General features: G+C 40.0%; 2 protein-coding genes across 4 annotated transcripts in view; both read left to right on the top strand.

Moving 5' to 3' along the window:
- GSPT1 (G1 to S phase transition 1) overlaps nucleotides 1-6,084 on the top strand; it is a 36,044-nt gene extending 29,960 nt beyond the window's left edge. For all 3 annotated transcript variants that reach the window (XM_081132417.1, XM_081132418.1, XM_081132419.1), the window contains exon 15: nucleotides 1,432-6,084. In XM_081132417.1, coding sequence (XP_080988543.1) covers nucleotides 1,432-1,484 — 53 coding nt within the window. In that variant the 3' untranslated portion in view covers nucleotides 1,485-6,084. The remainder of the gene's footprint in view (nucleotides 1-1,431) is intronic.
- A 4,253-nt stretch (nucleotides 6,085-10,337) lies between these two features.
- RSL1D1 (ribosomal L1 domain containing 1) lies at nucleotides 10,338-21,804 on the top strand. Its single transcript, XM_081132420.1, has 9 exons — nucleotides 10,338-10,604; nucleotides 11,257-11,396; nucleotides 13,545-13,683; nucleotides 14,195-14,343; nucleotides 14,433-14,534; nucleotides 16,191-16,284; nucleotides 16,372-16,497; nucleotides 18,372-18,665; nucleotides 21,195-21,804. The coding sequence occupies exons 1-9, from the start codon at nucleotides 10,518-10,520 to the stop codon at nucleotides 21,516-21,518; spliced, it is 1,455 nt and encodes a 484-aa protein (XP_080988546.1). The 5' UTR covers nucleotides 10,338-10,517; the 3' UTR covers nucleotides 21,519-21,804.
- The last annotated feature ends 1,698 nt before the right edge of the window (nucleotides 21,805-23,502 follow it).

Genomic DNA, 23,502 nt, shown 5'->3' with positions numbered 1-23,502 from the left:
AATCTGAACAGCTGTAATTTTCCTATCTTTCGGTGATGAAATTCTTTGGCATCATGAAAACAAATTGATTTTTATTAAATATTTCTCTAGATTAAGATAACTATTTTAAAATTGTAAAATTTATGTAAAACTTTGGTTCAGTTGAAATATAGAATATGATTGCATGTTCTAATGACATTCAGCAAAAAACTGTATATCTACTGCATGTCAAGAACTGTGCTTAGCACTGGGAATATAATGATAAATGTGGTCTCTGCACCTTAGTTCAGAGAAATCTCTATAGAGACTCTATAAAATCCTTAAAATTTTTTATTTTAAAAATTTGCCTGGTGGTAGTGAAACTGGTTATTGGGTTTGTCCTATTGTAACAGAATGAGAATTTTAGTTACCAGTTGTACCCTGACAAAATCAGACAGAGGAAATTAATGTAGCATGGAATTTTTAACCCCAGGAATTATGGAGAGCCCTTTTTAACAGCTTTATTGAGATAATTCAAATACTATGAAATGGACCTGTTTTAAGTGTACAATTCAATGAATTTTAGTATGTTTACAGAGTTATACAGTCATCACATTCTGATTTTAGAATGTTTAGAATATCTAAAAAGAAGCCTTTATACCTATTTACAGTTATCTCGTACTCCTACTCCCAGACCTAGGCAATCATCATTTTTTTATATAAATAGAATCATAAAATTTGTGGTCTTTAGTGTCTAGTTTATTCCACTCAGTATGTTTGGGTTTTTTTAAATCCTCCCCTGAGGATATTTTAAATTACTTTTAAAGAGAGGGAGGGGGAGAGAAAGGGAGAGAGAAACATCAGTGTAAGAGAGAAACATCGATCAGCTGTCTCCCATGTGTGCCAGACCAGGGATTGAATCCATAATCTTTTGGTCTACTGGATGACCCTCCAGTTAACTGGGCCACCCGGCAGGGCCACTCAGTATGTTTTTGAGATTCAACCATGCTATATATCATAATCCCTTTTTGTTGCCAAATAGTATTCTATTGCACCAATATTCCACATCTTACTTTTCCAAAGAAAGGTTTTTTTGTTGTTTGGTTTTTGTTTTTTTAAATATATCTTTATTAATTTCAGAGAGAGGAAAGGAGAGGGAGAGATAGAAACATCAATGATGAGAGTCATTGATCGGCTGCCTCCTGCACGCCTCCTGCTGGGGATGAGACCGCAACCTGGGCATGTGCCCTGACCCGGAATCGAACCCTGATGGCCTGGATCCTAGGTCGACGCTCAAGTGCTGAGCCACGCCCGACTGGGCGAGAGGTTTTTGATATAGGAAATTATGCTTTTGGTGGTAAAGTCAAGTCAGTAATTTACATTATAAAAATATGATTTAAAATAAGCTTTAATACCTTATATGGTTTTGCTGTTAACTACTGAAAACGTTTTTTGTTTCTATTTCATTTTTAGGTAAGACCATTGCAATTGGAAAGGTTCTGAAACTGGTTCCAGAGAAAGACTAAGTGTTTTCTTGATGACCCTGCACAATACTGTGAGGAAAATTGACTGCAAAAGCCTACTTCACACCGCCTTCTCTTATTTTCTGCCCATTGACAAACCTTTCCCCATATTTTGCAAAGACAAAATTCACAGCAAGTGTCCACATTATGTCAGCTTTCTCATATTGAGAGCTCTGCTATGCCACTGTTGAATTTTTCCCAAGATTTTTTTCTTCCCCTCTCAAACTGCTTCCTTGGACAGATTTGGCAATAGCTTTGTAAGTGATGTGGACATAATTGCCTACAATAATGAAAACCTACAGAAATTTTTTAATTTTTCATTTTCCCCTTAGGCATAGTCTTTTTTCCCCCCAGGCAGATCATTCTGAGTGTGCGAGTGTGTGTGCACATGTTACAAAGACAACTACCATGTTAATAAAATATTCAATTTGAAACCCTTTTCGGTATTTGAATTGCTTTTGAATAATGTTTTTTATCTGGATATATAACATTGTTGCATTAGCTTTTTAACTTTACCAAGTAATTGAATACATTTTATTACTTGGACTTTTCTAAACTCCCACCCTATCCACTACTTTAAATGAGGCATTTACAAACAATATTCAAGTTTGTATTAAAGGAAATAGTTTGACCCCTTCTTTTTGATGGTAATGCATACAAAATTAAATACCTTTATGTAACTGTGATACTGCTTTATTAGGTCTATCAGTTATTTTCTGCCAATTTATATTTTAACATGATTTCTTAAACACAGAATATTGTTTTAAAGAAAAGCATACTGTAGTCTTCATAAGAAAGCATAAGTGTATCCCTACAGAAAGTTCCATTAACATGTTAAATTAGTGGAATTTACAATAAAGAAAGCATGTTGAGACCTGGCAAAAATGCCTCCTTTAGAATTTTTGAGAGCTGCATACATCTAGTACGAAAACTATCAATTGGAAGTGCCAGATCTACAAATTACTGTTTACTATTTGAATCACTGATTTTAAAGGTTGGGTGTTCCTTGCTGGTTAAAGCTAAATCTCATCCAGCAACTAAATGCATACTTAGAAACCATCAGACTATGCACAGATTAAAGTTAACAGTGATAAGTAGAATCAAGCACAGTATAAGTTTTTCTGAACTATTTGAAAATGACTGTTTTCTTAAATATAAAGCTGAAATTTGTTAAACTATGATTTGGATGAACCAGTGTAGCATTGTGGTTTTTAGATTGAATGATGGCTTTCTGCTATAACTCATGACTGAATTTTTAATGAGAATGGAAAGGATAATTTCTCAGTTTATTGGAAGCCCCCCTTGATTTTGAGTGTTGCCATTTATTGAAGACTTGGCCTCTTTTAGATTGTCATTTATCTTTAAATAAGATAATTTGTAATTATTTAATGACATGTCCCTTCCCTGTAGTCTTCCTCAGAAAAGCCTAGTCAAACTATTTCCAGTCACAAAACCTGAAAGTTAATTTAACCCTGTTTTCTTAATTATAGAAATCTCATTCATTTCATGAATGGGTTATATCTTATGGACAGAGCAAAGTTATTGTCCTGCAGCTTCCTATAACTATACTCATGGCTATTAAATTGCATGAATTTTAATTTTATTATGTCTGCAAATCTCTGGGCTTTTATTTTTCTGTGAAATATGGGAACTTTAATCAGTACATAATAACTTTTTGTACTTCCAAGTTAATAACAAAATACTAGCAATTGCTTGGATTTTAATGAATCTTTAAAAGCTCAAGAGTTGTTGAAATTACTTCCAAAGACAGTTTTCCATTTTTAAATTGAACACATTTTAAATACCAGATATGCTTGCTATTAAAACATTTACACTTTTAAAATATTATGTGCATGTTGCCAACACTCTTAAGTAAAACATGTCTATCAACTGTGAAGGGCCTACCTCTAAAAAGTAAATGAAATGCAATTATGAAAGAAAAATTTCATGGATTCTTGCACATTTGTGCAAATAATTATTTAACAAAACCTCACTGTTAAGTTAACCAACACCATACACTTTATGGGCTTTGACGGTTTTTGGAGATGTATTCTCACTTAAAGTTGCTGCATATTTTAAATTACAATGGGTAGTTATTTGGATGAGGAAATAAACGTTTGAAGTGAACTGGCTGTGTGTGGACAAGTTGGACCTTTAAAAAGCAATACAGATTCCTATGCTGTCATTTTGTCTTCTGCAAGTGCAAATGTGTTTATATGGTGGACAATGCAAAAATAGAGGATAATTGGCAGCAGATTTAGGATATTACAGACCTAAACATTTCTTTATCTTTAGCATAGGTGTGTTAGGACAACAGTTCTCTTTGCATCTTTTTACATTAATGATGTTGTTTATACAACTTTCATGCTAGATTATTTATAGTTTTTTAAATTAATGAACTGAATTTAAGAGAAGATATCATTGAAATAAATGTCTAAGTAATTGCTATTATAAACCCTTACTTCTTAACTGTGGGGGTGTGTGCGTAGTATCTATTCCTTGCTTTTAATTTGCAAAAGGACTTATCCAGTGAAATCTATGTAAAATTAAGAGTTGAACTGAATATGTACTGCCATGAATTTATGTAACAAATAGTAAAGTTGAATAATTAAGCCCATGTATATTTCTTTGTTTGAACTGAAAGTCTTGAAATATGTGATAACTGAATGTAAAAACTGTAAATTGTAAAAGAGTACAGGTTGTTCACTGTAACGAGGTTATTCATACTTGTCTGCTAGTTAGACTACAAAAACTGCTTTTACAATATGAGATGTACTTTGAGCGTGATGCCATTGAACAGTTACCAGCATCCTCTCAGCTGAAGTGCTGCTGATATTCTGGGTCACAGTTTCAACAAGATGCAGTTTTGTAACCCAAGAGAAAGGTGAACCTATGGTCAAAAACTGCTTCCATGACGAACTTTATGAAAAAATCAGCTAAACTCCCTGGCAGTCTTCAGGAACACTACTTAGGACTAATTACACCGTGATCTTTGATGACTATTCCACATGACAGCACTCTAGCACCTTTCCTCATTGGCATGGACTTTCTCATGGACTGCTGCTTCATGGATGATAGCTTCATTGCTTTGGGTAGGGATTTAAGGTAGTTAAGGGACAAATAAACAGTTTTTATTACAGCTCTTAACATCAGGCACCTTTCAGCCATTAAACCCTTTGTGAAAATTCTGGTTCCAGCACTAGAGCTCTGATTGTAGGTTGATTGTTATATTCAGTGTTGGCCTACCTTATCAGAATAAACTGTGCCATTAATCCTCTCACAGACAAGTAAGGTAGATAGCAATCAATAGGATTTAGGGGACAATTTCCTGTCTCCAAATAATACAGCTTTTATTTCCTCCAGCAAATTTCTCAGTGATTCTAGCAGATGGCATCTAATACATTCTTGATCTTATTTCTTTAGAGATCGTGCCATGGCAGCAACTTGTTAAATAAATGTACTTACATAGCACAACTCAGAAGACTAGATTTAAATTTAGCAGTCGGTTATATTAGATTTCATAGTAAGTGGAATAGGAAGTGTTTTTACTTTCCTGTAGTAGTTCGGTGGATCCCATTTGAACCAATTTACTGCCGGAATTTAGACAGGGTAGGTTTGGTTCAACTTGTAAAGGTTTTGGCTCTAGGATATCCTTGACTTTAAATATCCTAGAATATATTAAGTCTTCCCTTCAATACACTTTCACATACCTCTAATCCTATGCTTCCTTGAAACAGTAATATACTAGCCAAGTTGTTTACTAAGGAATGTTACAACTTTGGCCCTGGAGGTATGGGAATGGAGATTAAAACCTTTATGTTCTCCAACGTAAGGGAAAAGCAGAGGCACCATGTCTGATTAGGCAGAAAATTACACAGGATTTCTTAAGCAACTCTTGGAATGGCAATTGTCTTTTCTGCCTTGTCACACATGCCACTGTGCCATTTAAAATTTAACATGGAAACCTCAGGTTTGTGGGCAGCAAAGGTGAAATGACATTTTGTGCTTCCTGAGGCTCCCCTCTGCCAGGCACATTAGCTTAGTGCTTCAGATGTCAGCCCAAGTCCCTGCTACCTCCTTTCCTGCTGCCCGGGAAGAGTATTTGTGCTGGAGCTGGAGCTCCTGCATTCCTCAGGTGATCATCCACATGAATTAGGTGAAACAGGTCTGAGCTTCGAAGGTCTGCATTTTAAGAACTCACATTAGGCTCTCAGAAATCGATACACCTTATTTAGCTAGTTTCTTCTGTTTGTTCTAAAGGAAATGTGGATCTCTCTCAGGCCAGGATTTAGTGACTAGTTTTCACTAGACAGCAGATTAATACCTAACTCATTAAAAAAAACACACACACACAAGAAACTGATTAGGTTTGCTGGTTTTTTTTTAAACCTAATTCCAAAGCATGGCAGAATGCTCTAGGTAGGAATTATGGGAATCCAAGGTAAAGAAACCTTTTTCTTATGATTTGTAGCTACCTACTGTGCCTGACTTGGTGCCTGTGTGAGGATTAAGCCCTTAGTCTGCTCTTGCAATTACTCAAATGACAAGTTTAAAAATACTTGCTTTTGTATTAACAATAAAAATTGTCATCTACCCTTTTGAAGGATTTGTCTGTTTATAATTACCTGTGTTTTATCATACCATGAGTGTATCTGTCCGTTTTCTGTACAATCCTTTATTTTTGTATCAAGTATTGGAACCACCTACCAGCAGATTTGTTAGATGGACCTAATAAGCTGTCACATAAGGAATTTACAAACATCGTCTGCTTGCATATTGTATGCAAGGCCTTTGTACAGTGCGTTATGATTCTTAACAAAACGGCAACCTGATAGGAAGCTAGAGATGCTTAACAATAAATCAAATAACTAGATCACAGTATGTGGTTTATGTGAACAGAGTTGGGGAAACATCAATAATTCTGCCAGAACTACAAACTTCAATTGTTTAGGATTTTAAATAATGATCAAGAGACCATATAGTACTTGCCTTTATTGTACAAGGGCAAAAAAAATTGATAAACAGGCATTATACATTTCTGTATATACTCATCTTTTATTATGGAGTTAGGATGAGTTCTTAACTTTAGGTGAAAGGAATCACTTCAAAGTTTTGTTAGTCTCTAGTATGGGTGTTTGACATTAAATTAATCTTAGCTTAAAACTTATGAGCAAATTTGTTATGAAAGCAGGGGTTCTTATAAAAGTTCTAAATAAATGGACTGACATTTCCCGTACTTTTCCATTAAACGTCCAGGTCTCCAACCCTGTCCATCAAACAGTGTTTGTTGTTGAAACAACCACCTTCTTAAATGTGTTTGGGCATCCAACCATACATAGGCACTGAATTGCGGTAGGTAGAAAACTAACAGAATTTAACACTTCTTGGCCCAAGGAACCTGTTTCAGAGACAAGTTCTCTGAAAAATAGCATCAATACCTTGGATGCTATAGCTCTGTAGTGAAGAATTCTATACCTCCCAACCTATAATAAATGATGGCCATTAGAAGTGTATACTTATTTTCTTCCCAAGGTGTCATAGTACATATTAATTTTTAAAAAGTAATTCATGCCCTGGCCCGTGTGACTCGGTTGGAGCAGCGTCCTGTGCACCGAAGGGTCGTGGGTTCAATTCCCAGTCAGGGCACATACCCACCCAACTTGTGGGTTCGATCCCAGGTATGGGGTGCACATGGGAGGCAATCGATCGATGTTTTTCCCCCTCACTCTCTAAAATCAATAAAACAACATATCCTCAAGTGAGGATTAAAAAAAAAGTTATTCACATTCTTGGTTCAAGATACTTATACAGGTGTCCCAAAAAAGTGTATACTTACTTTGAATAACTATTAATTCCAATGGGTTAAATCTAAAAAGAAACATAAATTAAGCTATCACCTGTTAAGTGTGGATCCATTTTTTGGGGGACACTCTGTATTTAGTTTTCCTTTAACACTATTAGCTCTATTATAACTACATGTAGTATTCCTTTACAAGCACTGTTTATGACTTTGCACTTTACAAAGATCACTCCAACTGAAAGGCAGAGAATGACCTACAAGATACAAAACCTGGAAGTAGGAAGACAATCCAGGAGGCTGTTAGGGAAAAACATGATGGCCTGCACTACAAGGTAGAAGGGATAAAAAGAATTAGATAAATATAAGACATATGTAAAAGGAATAATCAAGATTTTATTACTGACTATATTTGGGGGATGAGAAGAAAAGATGACTCTCATATTCTGGGCAACTAGGCAGTTTGTGCCAATGACAGACAAAAAACAGGAGGAGCAGGTTTGAGGGAAAGAGAATGTATTCACGGTGGGACATGTTGGTGTGAAGCCCTAATAGGACTTCTACATCAACAGTTGATGGGTTTGAAGATGGGAGGTCTATAAATTTCTATTATCTGTTGATGGATAACAAGTCACCCAAAATTCAATGGCTTAAACATTATCTTGTTACCAAGCAAGGACTCGCTGCCCATTGCATATAGAAGCCAATACTATGACATTGGCTTTTGAGAAAAGGTTTTGTTGTGAAGTCAACCAGCAAGGAGACAGAAAACAAGACTCAAATCTGTATTCTGATCCAAGGCCAGTTTTAAGGGGTTAGGGGGAAAAGGCTGGTATATGGAAGTGCTGGGGGGGGCGGGGGGGGTTGACTGAAGAGCTCTGGAACTTGGCTATTTATGGTAAGATATGGTAAGGGACTTCAGCACCAGATCCTCCTGGGACAACCAACCCTTTGCTTCTGAAAGGGTTCTGGTGTTCAAGTTCTGGTCATGTCCCAGTCCTTTTGTTCTGGGAGGTGGGAGAAAGGGAGGCTTTGGTTCTGGGTGCAACTGGAAGTTAAAATTATGTCCTCTGAACATGCTTCAGCTGCTTGACTTGTGGTTTTGGTTTGTGTCTCTGAAAAGCAACTCAATATCTTGTTAGAAACAGGATAGAGGCAGTTTGAGCTGAGTCTGCAGTTACAATCACAATTTTTATGTGTCAGGAATTTGGAAGCAGCATAGCTAGATGGTTCTGGCTCAGGGTCTCTCAAGAGTTTGCAGTCATCTCAAGGTTTGACTGGGGGAGGATCCACTTCCAAGCTCACTCAGGTGGTTGCTGGCGGGCTGCCTCTGTAGCCTCAAGACATGGTATCTGACTTCACACAGAGCAAGTAATATGAATGAAGGAAAGAGAGGGGAGGAGAGATGGAGGGAAAAGGAACACTGGGGGGGGGGGAGGATGGACGGACACGACGGGACTATAATCTTTTTATAACAATCTCAGAAGTGACATCCTATAACTGCTGCTATATTCTATTTGAAAGAAGCAAATCACTAAGTCCAGCCACATTCAGGTGGAGGGGAATGAAGGTCCATCACTTTAGCATCAAAGAATTTGTGGGCATATGCCATTTTTTAAACCACCACAATACCACATCCAGGTTATTCACCTTCCTAAAGCATAGTTCATCACCACCTCCTCGTCTTCCCTAGCACCTGTTCAAAAACCTTGTATCTGTGATTTCTCCAAAGTATAAACCCTCAACTGGATGAGTAATTAATTCTTTACCCTACCATTCTAGCCTCATCTCCCGTTTCTCCCCTCTGCACATTCCTGATCCAGCCACTTACTACTTCCAAACACCACCGTGCTCTTTCACCTGAATTCATATCATTCCCATGGCCTGGAAGTCTGGTTCTCAAACTTGAAATGCAGGTGACACATCTGACAGCCCTAATGCTCTTTTCACATACTAGAAAACACATAAGCCTAATGTAACAATTCATAATTTTGTGCTAAAACCAGTTTCACCTTATTACTAGATTCTAGAGTAGACAAGGGAGAGTAGGTACCATAGATTTAAGAAAATTTCTTCTACATGTTGATCAAAGACAATGTCATTATCAGAGATCAGCTGTAGAACACCCATTCCTCTAGCTTTGGCGGTATGGAAGGAGCATTTTTTTTTTTTGAAAACAACAAACATGGAAAGTGTCCTTCTTCCTCAAAAATTTCCACAGCTAGTTCCAAAAAGACTAGATCCATCCTCAAGATCCATCAAAAAGCTCCTAAATAAACTATTGTTTATCTACATGCTGGAAGGTCACTCGGAGTTAAAATAGATGAGGCAGAGCATTAAGTGCTGACTTGGCCAAGCTCCAAGATACATTAAGAGGAAAAGTCAACGCACAGAACAATGAGGATACTTGGCTACTATCTGTGTTTAAAAAAAAAAAAAAAAAGATTAAATTTAAAACCAGCCATAGAGAGAAAAAATTATAACTATCTCCTAAATATGACTAGAATATCCCTGGAAGGTTCCAGGAGAAAGAGTTAACAGGGGTCACTTTGGGGATGTGGGGCGGGAGACTTTCCACCGCATTCCAGCCTGCACGCTTATCTTTATACGCTCTTACCTCCCACCTCTGTGAGACCCGAAGCTCATACTGGCTCTGGCTCCTCGTTCGGGACCCCACACCTCTTAACGACGTGTCTGGTGTTTCCCGTGCCTGATTCCACGGAATTCTCACCAGCGGTGGGGAGGTTCCTGCCACCTTCGCGTTGGAGAAGACTGGCTGGGCGTAAGTGGTTCTCCCAAAGTCACCCGGCAGGTGTGTGTTGGGGCCAGAACTCGCTGCTCTCCTCACGCCCCTTGCGGCCTGCCCAATGGCGGGGTCCACGGAAAGCGGGTGACCCCACTGGCTGCGTGGACAAGCCTCTTCTCCCGCCTCCAGGCGCTTGCTCGATGTCTTTTGTGAAAGAGAGAGACCAAAATGTCGCCAGGCTGCTCCCCGAGTCTCACGGAAACGCGGAGCAAAAGGGAAGGAGAGTTGTTACCTCAGAGGAGAGACTCCTACTGCAGGCGGAGCGACATTCAGTTTGCTAGCGCCCGCCAAACCTCTACGGCGCGACGCCCGGAAGTGACGCGAGGACTCGCACCACGCTCCCCAACTTCCGGCTACAGGCCTGGGCTCGCGCGTGCGCACCGGGAGCTAGGTGTGGGGTTCGGCACGCGAGTCTGCACGAGGTGGGAGAGAAATGGAGGGCTCCGCTTCAACCCCACCCGCAACCTCAGCCTCGAATTCAGCGACCCCGGCAGCACTGGATCAGCTGGATAAAGAGCAGGTGAGAGGCCGCTGGGAAGGGGGGTTCGGAAGCGAGGTGGCCGTGGCCTTGTGATACGCGGAGTGCTGGAAGCGGGCTCCGCGCCTCCTTGGATGCCCCCGGAGCTTTGAGAGGGTCGCTGGTTCGCGGTGCTCTCAGCCTGCTCTTTTTTTTTTTATGCGCACGGGTGGGTGCCTCTTACCCCAGCCCTGCGGCCCGGCTCTCTTGAATTGGAATGCAGGTATAGCTTGGGTGAGGTGTGCCTGGCTCTGCTTCCCTACCGTTTGACTGGGGCCAAGTCGCTTAATTTTGCAGGCCTCGGTTACCTCGTGTTTCAAATGGGCTCTGTTGCCCTCCGCTCTCCAGGACCAGAGAACGTAATGCTCATAAAGCGCTGTAGCCAGAGGCCTGGCATATAGTAAGCGCTCAGTAAATGGCGATTGCAGTGGGTGTCGCGCGTTTACTGGGATTTCTGCCTTCACCTTCGCGGACAGGGGAAGCATGTTCCATCGGGCACGTTTGTAAAGACGAGTGCTAGAAACGGGTGCTTAGGTGGCTTCTGAGGTTGCCTATTAAAATAGAATTAGAGCGGAAAGAAGGGAAAGGGTGTGGGGAGAGGGCAGATGCTAAATTAGATTGAGATTTCACTTACTCGTGTATCTTCACTTTGCAGACCAGAAAGGCAGTGGACACTCTGTTGGCACATTCCAAGTCCAGGAAGAACTCGAGTGGATTGCTTCTGAATGAGAATGAAAATTTGTTTTTAATGGTTGTATTATGGAAAATTCCAAGTAAAGAACTGAGGGTCAGATTGTAAGTTTTGGTTTTCTGCCTTTGCCGTTTTTTATCTAATTTGTTGATTCTGTGTAGCTTTAACAGTCGCCTCTTAGTTTCTAATGGAAACTTTGCAAACTCAAAATAAAAATCTGAGTTGATATAAATAATTGTGCGTTAAAAAATATAGTTATTTAGATGAGCTTACGTTTTCTAGAAATTTCACCAGTTTTCTGGGGGCTTGATGGACAATTAACCTAAGCAGTGCTATTGAATCGGAAACCCATTTTTTGAGAGAACAAAAGTTAGAGTAAATTAAACAGCTTTTGTACTTTCATAGAATCTTTTATCTCTCCATGTCAAGCTAGTTCCAAGCTAAAACCCTTGAGGTCCCAGACTTGCTTCTTTATACAGAGACTGTTAAAAACTTGGCAGTGATCTCCTTATGGAAAAGAAACCAATGGCAATTACACATTCTTATTGCTAGGACTTTTAGGTCAGGGATGCCCCCTCTGCAGTTGCTAGACTTAACAAATGAAAACACAAGTAATTTTTTATTTTTAAATGTTTTTATTGATTTTACAGAGAAAGGAAGAGAGAGAGAAAAACACCAATTGGTTGCCTCCCCCATGCACCCCCAACCAGGGATCAAACCTGAACCCTGGTATGTGCCCTGAGCAGGAATCGAACCAGCGGCTGAGTCACACTGTCCAGGGTGCAAGTAATTTTTAGTATAAATAGGTCCCATGTAATATTTAGGATCTACTTTTACTTAAAAAGTAATTAAAATTTAACTGGGTGTCCTGTCTTCTATCTGGCAACACTGCCTCTCTGTGGAGTCCCTCATTTCCTGAGTAACAAAAAGCCAGCTCTGCTAAAGAAAACAGTATATATGGTAGTTGGTTTCTTTTCTTGGGGGCAGGGATGATTACAAATTGGAAAGACCCTTTTGATCCTCAGACCCTTTATTAATGTTTACAAACCTGCCTTAGCCAGATTGCCTTAGTTATATGTCATGCTACTGTGTAGTACTACCTCTTCTTAGACTAAGGAAATGTTTCCTTAGAACATCTAGGCCTAGGAACTATGTTAAACTTTTTTCTTTTTAAGACTCAACATAATCATGGCATGTTTGCTGATCCCTCTTGGTTTGCTCTGTATTTTCTTTTTTTTTAATCCTCACCCGAGGATATTTTTTCTATTGCTTTTCAGAGAGAGTGGAAGGGAGAGAGAGAGAGAAACATTGATGTGAGAGAGACACATGGATTGGATGCCCCCGGCACACACGCTAGAGAGAGCCTACAACTGAGGTACTCGCCCTTGGCTGGAATAAAACCTGGGACCCTTCAGTCCACAGGCCGACGCTCTAACCACTGAGCCAAACTGGCTAGGGCTGCTCCATATTTTTTGTTTTAGGTCTTAAGAGCTCTGTTGTTTATGGAGCCCAGAGGTTTCTGCAAGGTACAGTTCTGAACCAGAACTGTTGTGCTGCAAATCAATTCTAGCACATTATAGGACATGTACATATATAGTAATATGTAAAATAATAGTTACATATGCACTATTTTGGGTGTCTGCATTTGAACTCTTGTATCTCAAATATCAGTTGATATTTTGGCGAATGGGTATTTGTGGTGACTTACTTCCATCTTAAATCTCTTCAGTATCATTGAAAGTCAGACATTTAAAAAAAAAGTTTTTATTGATTTTTAGAGAGAGAGGAAGGGAGAGAGATAGAAATATTGATTCAAGAAAAACGTCAACTGGCTGCCTCCTGCACACCCCCTACTAGGGATCAAGCCTGCAACCTGGGCATATTCCCTGACTGGGAATCAATCCAGTGACCTCTTGATGCATAGGTCGATGCTCAACCACTGAGCCACACAGGCTGGGCAAAAGTCAGACGTATTTTTAAAATGTTCTCAGTCTACAGAGTGTAAAAAAATGTATACACACTTTAACAGCCAGTTGTTTAATTTTGAAAATGAAATGTATTTTAATAAACACTGTCTTTAAAATTATTCAAAGCGTGTGTATGCATTTTGGGGGGACACCCTATAGTATTAGCTTAAATAGCATGCATGAAGTTTATTGAAATGACAGTAAACTTATTGTATATTCTGTGGCGTATAAATAGACACTGTGTATAATAATGCTTTATTCCTTGGTTTCTCATGTATTTTGCAGGTCCTTGCCTCACGGTATTCGGTCAGATTTAGCAGATATCTGTTTATTTACTAAGGATGAACCCAATGTAACTCCTGAAAAGACAGAAAATTTTTATAAGAAGCTTCTAAACAAGCATGGAATTAAAACCATTTCTCAGGTAGGGAGCAGGTTAATATTTTCAAAACAAAAGATTTAATTCAATTGAAGTGATAAGTAACACATTGCTTCGTTACCTAGTATTTCTCTCCTAGGAATTTAATTCTCCTTGGCTTCAGGTAGGGCATATCCCATCTTTCCTCTGATGGCTCAGCTGTCAAGGTTTGTTGACCCAAGAGCTCACTTTATACAAAAGTAACTTTCTTGAAGATTTTACAAGTAGTTGCTCCATTTGCTCCATTAGGTCATTTCCTCTGTACTTCTGGAGCATCCTGTGTTTGTGCTGACTTGGCACTTCTCACCCTGTTTTATGGTTGTTGGTGTCATTTCTTTAGCTGAGGTCCCATCTCATTTGTCTCCATGTTCGTGGCATTTAGCATAGTGCCTGGCACATTTTAGGCACTCACGTGTCCACTAAACTGGCTCCAGAACATTTTAAAATCTGAATACAAAATTTCCCCCATGTATTTCTTGTTGTTCATGTTCTTAACTTTTTGTTTTCTGTTTTCTAGATTATCCCCCTCCGAACTTTAAAAAAGGAGTATAAAGCCTATGAGGCCAAGCTCCGCCTCCTTAGTAGTTTTGACTTGTTCCTTGCTGATGCAAGAATCAGGCGGCTCTTACCCTCACACCTCGGGAAACATTTCTATAAGAGAAAGAAGTAAGTGTCTGAGCAATGACTCTACTTGAGCAGCACAAAATTTATAGGTGTATATGCATTGTGCTCTAAATATCTGTGTGTCGTTACAGAGTTCCAGTACCTGTAAACCTTAAAGCCAAGAATCTTTCCAAAGAGATCAACTCATCGATAGGTGGGACTACCTTAAACATCTCTAAAAGTGGTTCTTGCAGGTAGGTTAAAGGCATAAATATATACCTGTGTAATAGGCCTGTGTAGCTAGTGGCCCATGCTTACTGTATTGGATAGGGCACCTCTAGATTAAGGGTAGCAAGGAGAATGAGATGAATGCTTAGAGAACATCAGTGGTTCTGGGCTTTCATGTTGACCAGCAGCATATCACCCTTTAATATGGAGATCCACCTCAGTCTTGGTTTAAACATACTGAAGATCATTTCATAAAATACCTAATTTGCTGGTTTGGGCACCTGTGGTGTGGGGACGGGGAGCTGCCAGTAGGGCAGGGCTGTAGAGTATGATCCTTCCAAAGATACCCAGGAGCCCATGTGTACCCAGTGGTCACACATGCCATAAAATAGGACCACCAGGGTTTATTGACTCTACACACCAGGGAGGCCAGCCCTGGGCAGAGTGTTTCCAGATAGGGCAAAACGGAATCTGACTGGCAAGACAAGTGGGTTCTGATGTTGCCTTCTGCCTTTAGGTGGGAAGTCCCTTAATTGGGTATCATTAGGTAACTGAGAAGAGTTGTTCATCAGACCTGGACCCCTACTCTTTAGTTATAGGCTGACATCAAAGTAGTGGCTCATGGGAAGCAGTTAACAAGGTCAGAGGCCTGGTTCATGGGATTGGTAAATAATTGGGAGAAGGGGTCAGCACCATGCAGCCAGGTAAAGGAGTAGCAATCACCTGCCCCTGAGGCTTTTCAAGCCAAACCCACAGCTTAAACATTGTGGACAACTAATAAGAACAATACAAAAACCTAAACCATTCTTTTACCTCCTTTCTCACCTTGCCCTAACAAAGTAGTTTTCTATCTTCCTTCTCCCTTCCCCACCTTCCCCTTACTTATGTTCACCCCCTTCCCTCTTTCCCCTCTCCTCCTCCTTTCTTCCTATTTTTCCACCTGCGAAGCCAAGGGTATGCTTGTAGGTAGGTGGCAGTGGGCACACAGGGTGGTCAGACCACCTTCTTCAGCTGGAGGGAAGTGGGAGCAACCAGCCCCTGTCTCTCACCCTGCTTCTGAGACATCTGCCTTTTGGCTCCATGGTGGGAGAATGGAGACTGGCAGGGAAATGTGGACTCAGTGGCTGAGCACTCGGTGCTTCTGGGCTTCCCATTTGGCTTAAGTATGCGCTGTGCTCTTGGCCAGAAGACCAATACTGTAGGAGGGAAGAGAGCTCTTTGTTCAGACGTGGCAGCTGGCCGGGTCAGTGTAACTCTAAAGAAAGCAAAGCTCCTGGCTGGGCGTGGCTCAGCTGTTGAGCATCGACCTAGGACCCAGGAGATCGGGGTTCGATTCCCGGTCAGGGCACATGCCTGGGTTGCAGGCTAGGCAGCCGATCAATGACTCTCTCATCATTTATGTTTCTGTCTCTCTCCCCCTCCTTTCCTCTTTCTGAAATCAATAAAGATATGTTTAAGGAAAAAAAAAAAAGAAAAGAAAGCAAAGCAAGCAACCCTCCTGGGAGTCTTTCCTTTCAGAACAGTCACTGCTGGAGGTAATTGTCCTCAGAAAAGCTGTGGGCTGATCCCTCTGTTTTCTTTCTTAGGACTGTGTATTTGTATTTCTCACGTACCTGCCTATGCCTTATTTTGAAGAAGTGTTTTTAAAAATCTTTTTTGTCTGAAACTTTATTAAATTTCAGCACTATTCGCATCGGTCACACTGGAATGCAGGTTCAGCACATCACCGAAAACATTGTTGCTGTCACGGAAAAGCTTTCACAGAAATTGCCAGAGGTATAGTCTTGCAGATGCATCAATTGATCACTCATTTAAAAGACACAAAGCATGTGCAGATTATATTACTTTTTTTGTTTGTTTCAGAAGTGGGAGAGTGTGAAACTCTTGTATGTCAAAACTGAGAGATCAGTTGCCCTTCCCATCTTTTCTTCATTTGTCAGCTATCAGGATGAAGCCAAAGGAGTACGCACTCCTGGTCAGAAGAAAAAAGTAAGTAGAATTTTAAATGCTGGGTAGACTTAATCAAGGTTGTAAATGATGCCCAGAAGAGAGAACTAAGTTGTCATTCCTGCCTGACTTGTCTTTCCATGATTTTCCCGTGGTTGTGCTTTGGTGTTCATTGCTCCCTCTTTACCTGAGATTAGTTAATATTGGTATGAATCAAGTCCAGTGGGACATAAATGTCTAACATCTATGATAAGTCAGGTGTTTTAATTTCTCTTAAAACGTCTAATTAGGCTTAAAAGGGCCTATTCATTGCCAAGAGGAGTTAAAAGAAAGAGGGAAACCAAAGTCTAGTTTAAATTCTGTGGTATTTATGGGCAAAATTTAAGATTTTATTAGGCTAACAAGTATCTCTTGTTTTTGGTTTGTAGGTTTTTGGTGCTAACAGGTATTATTGCAAAAGAAGCCAGAATGAGAGAAAATTTAATTTTTTGTTTTTTGTTGGACCAACCTCCTAGTTTATTTTTATTATTTCTTCAACCATGTTAATCGTGTCCAAAGAATTTTTAACCTTGGTCTTTTTATTTTTTTACTTCTAGAAGTTCCATGTTTTGTTCTTGTTCAAATTGGTTTCCAATTCATCCTAATTCTTGGAACATGTTAAGCATAATTACTTATTTAGTTAGCTGCTAATTCAAATAGTGGAAGTCTTGCTGTTGCAGGTTGTTGTCTCTGCCTGCTGGTTCCTTGTGTATTTGGTTATCTCTGACTGTGACGGTCTTGGCAGTTGGAAAATTATTTGTAGAAATTAGAAATGATTTGAGGTGTAGAAAGAAGATCCTTTCTCTGGAGGGTTGACATTTACATCTCCCAGGCACCTTGGGGCACTCTCAGTTTGGACCACCTGAAAGCCTCGGATGTGTTTTCAGGTGGTCCAAAACAAACCATGGTGCTAAAATTGCAGGACTCTCTGTTTCCTGCTCATCTTTGCTCTGCGGGTGGACTCATGGGGGTCCCAGCTTATCGCAAGGGGGGTTTCCTTTCAAAATCCCTTCCCAGTGTGGATGCTGGGGTTTGCTTTCCCTTTACACACCACCCCCACATAGTTCCCACATGGCTGTTAAAAGTTAGTGATCAGGAGATACACTTCAGGCAAAAATGGATTCTGGGCTCACTTACTCTGGGTCCTCATTTTTAATTTCTCACAGCATAATCACTTGCTCGGTGCTTTTATGAAAAAAGAAAAAAATTTTAAATATTTTACCTTGCCATTTTACTGTTTTTATTGGGAGAATAATCCAAAATAATATAGACTACTATTATAGGAAGCAGGAAGTCTGGATTTTTTGTCATTTGTCAGCAAATGCAGTTGGGGGCTTTGTGAAGATGTTGGAATTGCTGGTTAAAATGGAATTTGGACGATATCTTAGATGCTATTTAACAGTACTCTGTGGTAAGGATTATGGACCTTTAGCTATGTAAATTTTTTACTGTTTCAACTTTCAACCACACTTGAAGTAGGAGAAGAATGGTCAGGGTTTTTTGTTTTTGTTTTTTGCTGTTTTTTGGTAACAACTTTATTAAGATGTAATTCATGTCACATACTATGAAATCTAGATAATTCTTAACTCACTTATAAATGAGATTGACTTTGACAAAACCTGTGACTGCATACCTCAAATACCCGGATTTCGAGTATCGATATATAATTTACCACATAAAATGCATTTGCAGCCATGACTGAGAAACAAAGTGGAGGCAGGGTTCAAGTGCTGGTGATGTGGTTTGGTTGCTAGAGCTTGTACAGGTCAGGGCCCTTTCAGGGAGCTTATGTGTAATCCGAACTGCAAGTGCCAAGTTTGTCATCTATTTTCCAACTAAAGTATCCCCTACTAAAATTTTGTTTGGTTTTTCGGTAGGGAGCAAAGAAAATACAAAACCAAAAAGGACCTACTGAAAAACAAAAGAAGAAAAGAAACAGAAGGCTCACGAAAAAGGCTAAAAAGGCTACTTCAGCCCTAACTACAAAGGAGGTGGCCCCTAAAACTAGTCCTCCAGTGAAGGACCCTGGACCCCAGAAGAAAGAGACCCCCAAGCCTAAGAAGAAAGAGACCCTCAGAGTAAAAACCCAAACTAAAGTGCAAGATGAATCCGAAGAAGAAATTCCTTTACTGGTCCCAATAAGAGAAACTTCTGCCAAAGAAAACATAGAGGTATGTTTGCTAATGTTTAAGATTCACAGCGGATTGATTCAGTGGCCTCTGTGTGTCAGGCAGGCACTCCTGAGTGGTGAATGTAAGAAGTGTAGCTCAGATGGGGGAGGCGCTGTTTGCAGGATTCTATTTCAAGGGAAACCTGTTCTACCAAAGATTTTGAAGTGATAGCGAAAAGTACTGGGGTAGACCCTAAGAACCCAGGAGATAGTTACCATGAATTACCTGATCTTTTGTTTAAATATTGGAGCCCCATATAGTAAACACTGTCCTTTGTGTTCCTTGGAATCAAGGGAGACTTGACCATATTAATAATCCTAAGGAACTTTGCCTGTGGTTTTTAAAAGCAGGCCAGGGTGGACATTTGGGCAGTGGTTCAGTGTTTGAAGGTGGGTCCTGGATCCTTCCTCTAAAGTCTTCCAAACACCCCACCTCCAGTGGTTCTTAACAGAATCTGACTTCATGCATTTCAGGGGAGGTGATTTAAAGGAACTAAGTTTCTTATTTTTGGTCCTTTGATAATGAGTTTACTTGTACTAAGTATCCATCCAACCATTGCAGGAAAACCTTGAAAACAAGCCTGCACTGGGGTGTATCCTGGGTCTATTATAGCACATTACTTATTTTGTATTTCGTCCTAAGAGTGACGTTTAAACTCCTCAGTGGTATTATAATTTACACCTCTTTTTTTAAAAAACAATTCTTTTAAAGTGCCCTCAAAGCACTACTGAATTTTTAAAATACCCTTGAAGTTAACATAAATGGTCATGATATTAGTTATGCAGTATAATTGTTTTTAGAAAAAGTAAACTGTTTGCTTATAATGGGGCTCGCAGGTAATATGTTAGAATTAAAGAGTGGAAAGCATAGCTGATAGGGTGTTGACTGTCAAGAGCTGTAGAAGTGTTTATGCCCTTTGAATCCATCTAGGAAATATGATCAAGGTAATAATATATGGAAGTTTCATCATTGCTCACTGTAGAAGCAAAAAATGAAAAAAGGCTATGTATCCTTGCAGCAGTTTTTGTAAAGTTATTTGAAATAATGTTTAGTAAGAGTTTATAGTACTTAGGAAATACTAATGAAATAATTGGAAAGGGGGCATAATACATAGAACTTTCATTTTTATTATTATTACTATTTTCCACAAAAGAGGATTGTTTATTAAAGGGGAAGTTGAGGGGTTTGGGACATAGAGTAGACACCCAACCTAAACTAGTAGAAGAGAAGGGTCAGAGGTTTTTCCAGAAGTGAATGAGGGCATCAGGTCCTTTAAAAGGATGAAAAAGAAAGGATTTAGAGAGTGTTGAGTGAAGGCCTTGGGAGAGAGCAAGAGCAGGGCTTATTCTAGGAACTGCAGCGTCAGTGGTGGAGAGCCCAGAAGGACAAGGGGGGAAAGCGAGAGGAGAGATGGCATTAAGAACAAGCTGGAAATGCCAACGAGCTGGTTGGGGAAATAAGGGTAGGCCAGATCTATCAGCTAAATTTATTATCAGCATTGTTCCAGGAATTTTTCCCTCCTGGGGAGGGAAAAAAACGCCACTTAAAGACTTAAAGCATGTGGAGCTGCTACAAAGAGAAAGAATCGTGTCTCAGAAATATCACTCCAGCTGCACTGGAGACTATGAATTAATCCAAGAGAAAAGTGGTAGTGGAGAGTCAGGCTAGGTAAGTGGTAATGTCAGACCCGGGAGTGGAGACAAGGAAATGGATGAAATTGTGATGCATTTAAGAAGCAGATTCAGCAAAACATGGCGAAGATTGGGTTGTGATATTGAGAAGAGGGAGTGAGGCAGGGGAGAAAATGGAGATATAGGAAAAAACTGGTCAAGAGGGAGGTTAATGGTCAGAGGAGGAAGCCAGGTACAGAGAGAGAAAGAGGGATGTTGACAAAGACCAAGTATCCTCTGAAATGTTGCTTTTAGGGGCCCAGACAAGATATCCAGGGATGGACTTAGAAAGATAAGAGCGGAGAGTTATGCATGGATTAGATTTGATTGTTTAGCTGAAAAAGCTCTTAAAAGAATCAACCCTGGAATTTAATCAAAATTAAGCCCTTCCCGGTCATCTTTTTCTCTGCCCCCCCTCAAAATCACCATTTATCTCCTTTCTGCACTCTTTCACCCCCAACTTGAGTCTTTTAAACACATATATATTCATGGGGGAAGGGTAAGTAGTTTATGCTGTGTGGTAGTTATTAGCGAGTTTTGTTTTTTGTACTTTCGATGTTTTTCAGATTTTCTGTAATCTATCGGAAAGTTGGTTTGTTGGTGGTTGGGTTTTTGGGTTTACGTAATCTACTGTATTGGACAGAAGGCCCTACACGCAGCCATTGGGAAAGATGGTCCTTGATTGGACCAGGATCCTCTCTATACTCGTGAAGAATGGAATGCAGCTGCCTTTCAATCATCCCATCACGCTGAGGTGTACCTTTTGTGGTTACCTAAATAGTCAGAACAGTAACTCTTGGAGTTACACTGTCAGTTGGTTTTCCTTTTTCCCCAGACTTAACTTTCTTCTTTTCCTTAGATACAAAAACATACCACAGGAAAGAAGTCTCCAGTAAAGAGTCCGGGTCCCAACACACCCCGTGGGAAGAAGAGAAAGGCCTTTTCAGCTTTGGAGACCCCAAAAGCAGCAGAGCCCAAGACCCCAGGTAAAGGCCCAGGGAAGAAGCAAAGAGTCAAAGAAGAGGTGAAGCAAAGAAACTCTCCACTGGGGAAAAAAGACCCAAAACAGACACCCAAAAAGCCGGAGGCCAAGTTCTTCACTACAGCTAATAAATCTGCAAGAAAAGCTCCCCACACCCCCAAACAATGGCCCAAAAATCCCAAAGTGCCCCAGTCGACCTAAAATCAGTGACTCGACCAGAAGGAAACATCAGAGCTGCCTGGAAAGCTTTTGAAAAATACCCAGGTCCTGTCCCCTGTTGCAGCCTTCTCCAAGAGTGGGGCCTGGACTTAAATATGTTTCAAACCTCCACAAATGATTCTGATAGATGCTTATGGGTGTAAGAACCAGTAGTTTGAATCTATTTTTAAAGTTGTTCTTCCGTGTATTAGCTAATGTGATAGAAATTACAGTGCTTTTTATTAAAGTGTAACATTTGCTTCTGAGTAAACTATTCCATATCTTGTTAGTTTTCCTTGAATGCCTATGATGTGACCTTATCCTTATCTGCCTCCAGAACAGCAGTTTGTGCAAACATTTCCAAAGCTTTCCTTCAAATCAGTGACGGGCTCACTGCATGCAGATCAGCTGTGGAATTTATGGAAAATCTCAGGTTTCTTGGGCCATCGTCTGAGCTGGTCTGTCTTGGTGGGGCTTAGAAAGGTGGTGGTTGGCCAAGGTTATAAACCACTGAGGTTAGCATATGTTTGGTGAGAAACATGAACATGGCATCCTTTATAGAGGCACCAGATTAAATCCTGCCTGCTGGAGGCAAGAAAATACTTCCCTCAGCCTTCCAATCTTCCTCCAGATTACTCCTTACCCTACATAGACTTAGATTTGGCACCTGGACAGGAAACCTGGAAGCATAAACTGTGAAGTTTGGGTGATTGTTAAATAGATGCTAAGGCAGTAAATGACTTCTCAGGTGCATGGCCTTCCAGGGGATTTGAGTAGGGATTCGCCTCTAGTGGGAAGTGATGGGTTCTGTGTAGTACGACAAGACCAGCGAGACGTGCTTCCAAAGATCACGTGGTGCAGAAACAGTGATGGAATAAAGCTTTGGATGGTTCTCGGCAAGTCGAGTCCAGACAGCTATTGCTTTTCAGCGTTACAAACTAAACTGTAATGTTAACTTTTTAAATCATAAACGCCTCTAATAATACAAAACGATTTGTAATTCCACTGTCCTTACAGGCTTTTAAAAATGAATATAAATGTGTTGTAGGGGTTTAGCTTAATTGCAACGTTTTCCATGGAGACTAGGTTCTAGGGAAGGAGTTCAGATAGAGTTGCTTCACTTATGTAAAGGTGAAGATTTCAGTGCTGTTTTCATAAGGCAAACAAACATAATCAGATAATCTGTTCTCTATGTCACAGTTTTCTAGGTTTTATGGTTTTCTAATTCCATCCTCTAGTCAAATAAAAGATTTTGCAGCACAACATGATTCTTACATATAAGCAATTCTTAAATGTAGGTGTTCTGTTTTGTTTTTGAGAAATTTTGTGAGTTTATTTGAGCCAAACTGATGACATGCTGGGAAGAAAGAAAGATCTCAAATGCTCTCTTTTATTTTGTTTTTTATTTTTAAGACTTAAAATTTTTAGAGCAGTTTTAGGTTCATAGCAAAATTAAGTTATAGAAATTTCCCATATCCCCCTGCCTGCACACATGCCCACCTTCCCCCATATCAACATCCCCCACCAGAGTGGTACATATCTTAAAATTGATGAGCCTACCTTGACATCACTATTACCCAAAGTCCATAGTTGACATTAGGGTTCATGCTTAGTGTTATACATTCTATGGGCATGGACAAAGTATAGTAGTAACAGGTACCCACCATTATAATATACAGAGTAGTTTCATTGCCCTAGAAATCACCTGTGCTGCACCTATTCATCCCTCTCACCCCCTCCCGAGAGCCCCTGGCAACCACTGATAGTTTTATGTAGCCTTTTCAGACAGGTTTCTCTCAGTCATATGCATTTAAGATTCCTCCATGTCTTCTCATGGCTTGATAGCACATTTCTTTTTTGTGCTGTAAATATTTCATTGTCTGGAATATTATTGTCTGCCATTTTGGGCAATTATTAATAAAGCTGCTATAAATATCTGTGTGCAGGTTTATGTGTGGACGTAAGTTTTCAACCAGGGAGTGTGATT

The sequence above is a fragment of the Miniopterus schreibersii genome (genome assembly GCF_964146895.1).
Source record: "Miniopterus schreibersii genome assembly, chromosome: 3".
In the NCBI taxonomy this organism is placed as follows: Eukaryota; Metazoa; Chordata; class Mammalia; order Chiroptera; family Miniopteridae; genus Miniopterus; species Miniopterus schreibersii.
The sequence above is the reverse complement of the archived record's forward strand: the minus strand, read 5'-3'. Positions and strand labels throughout refer to the sequence as shown.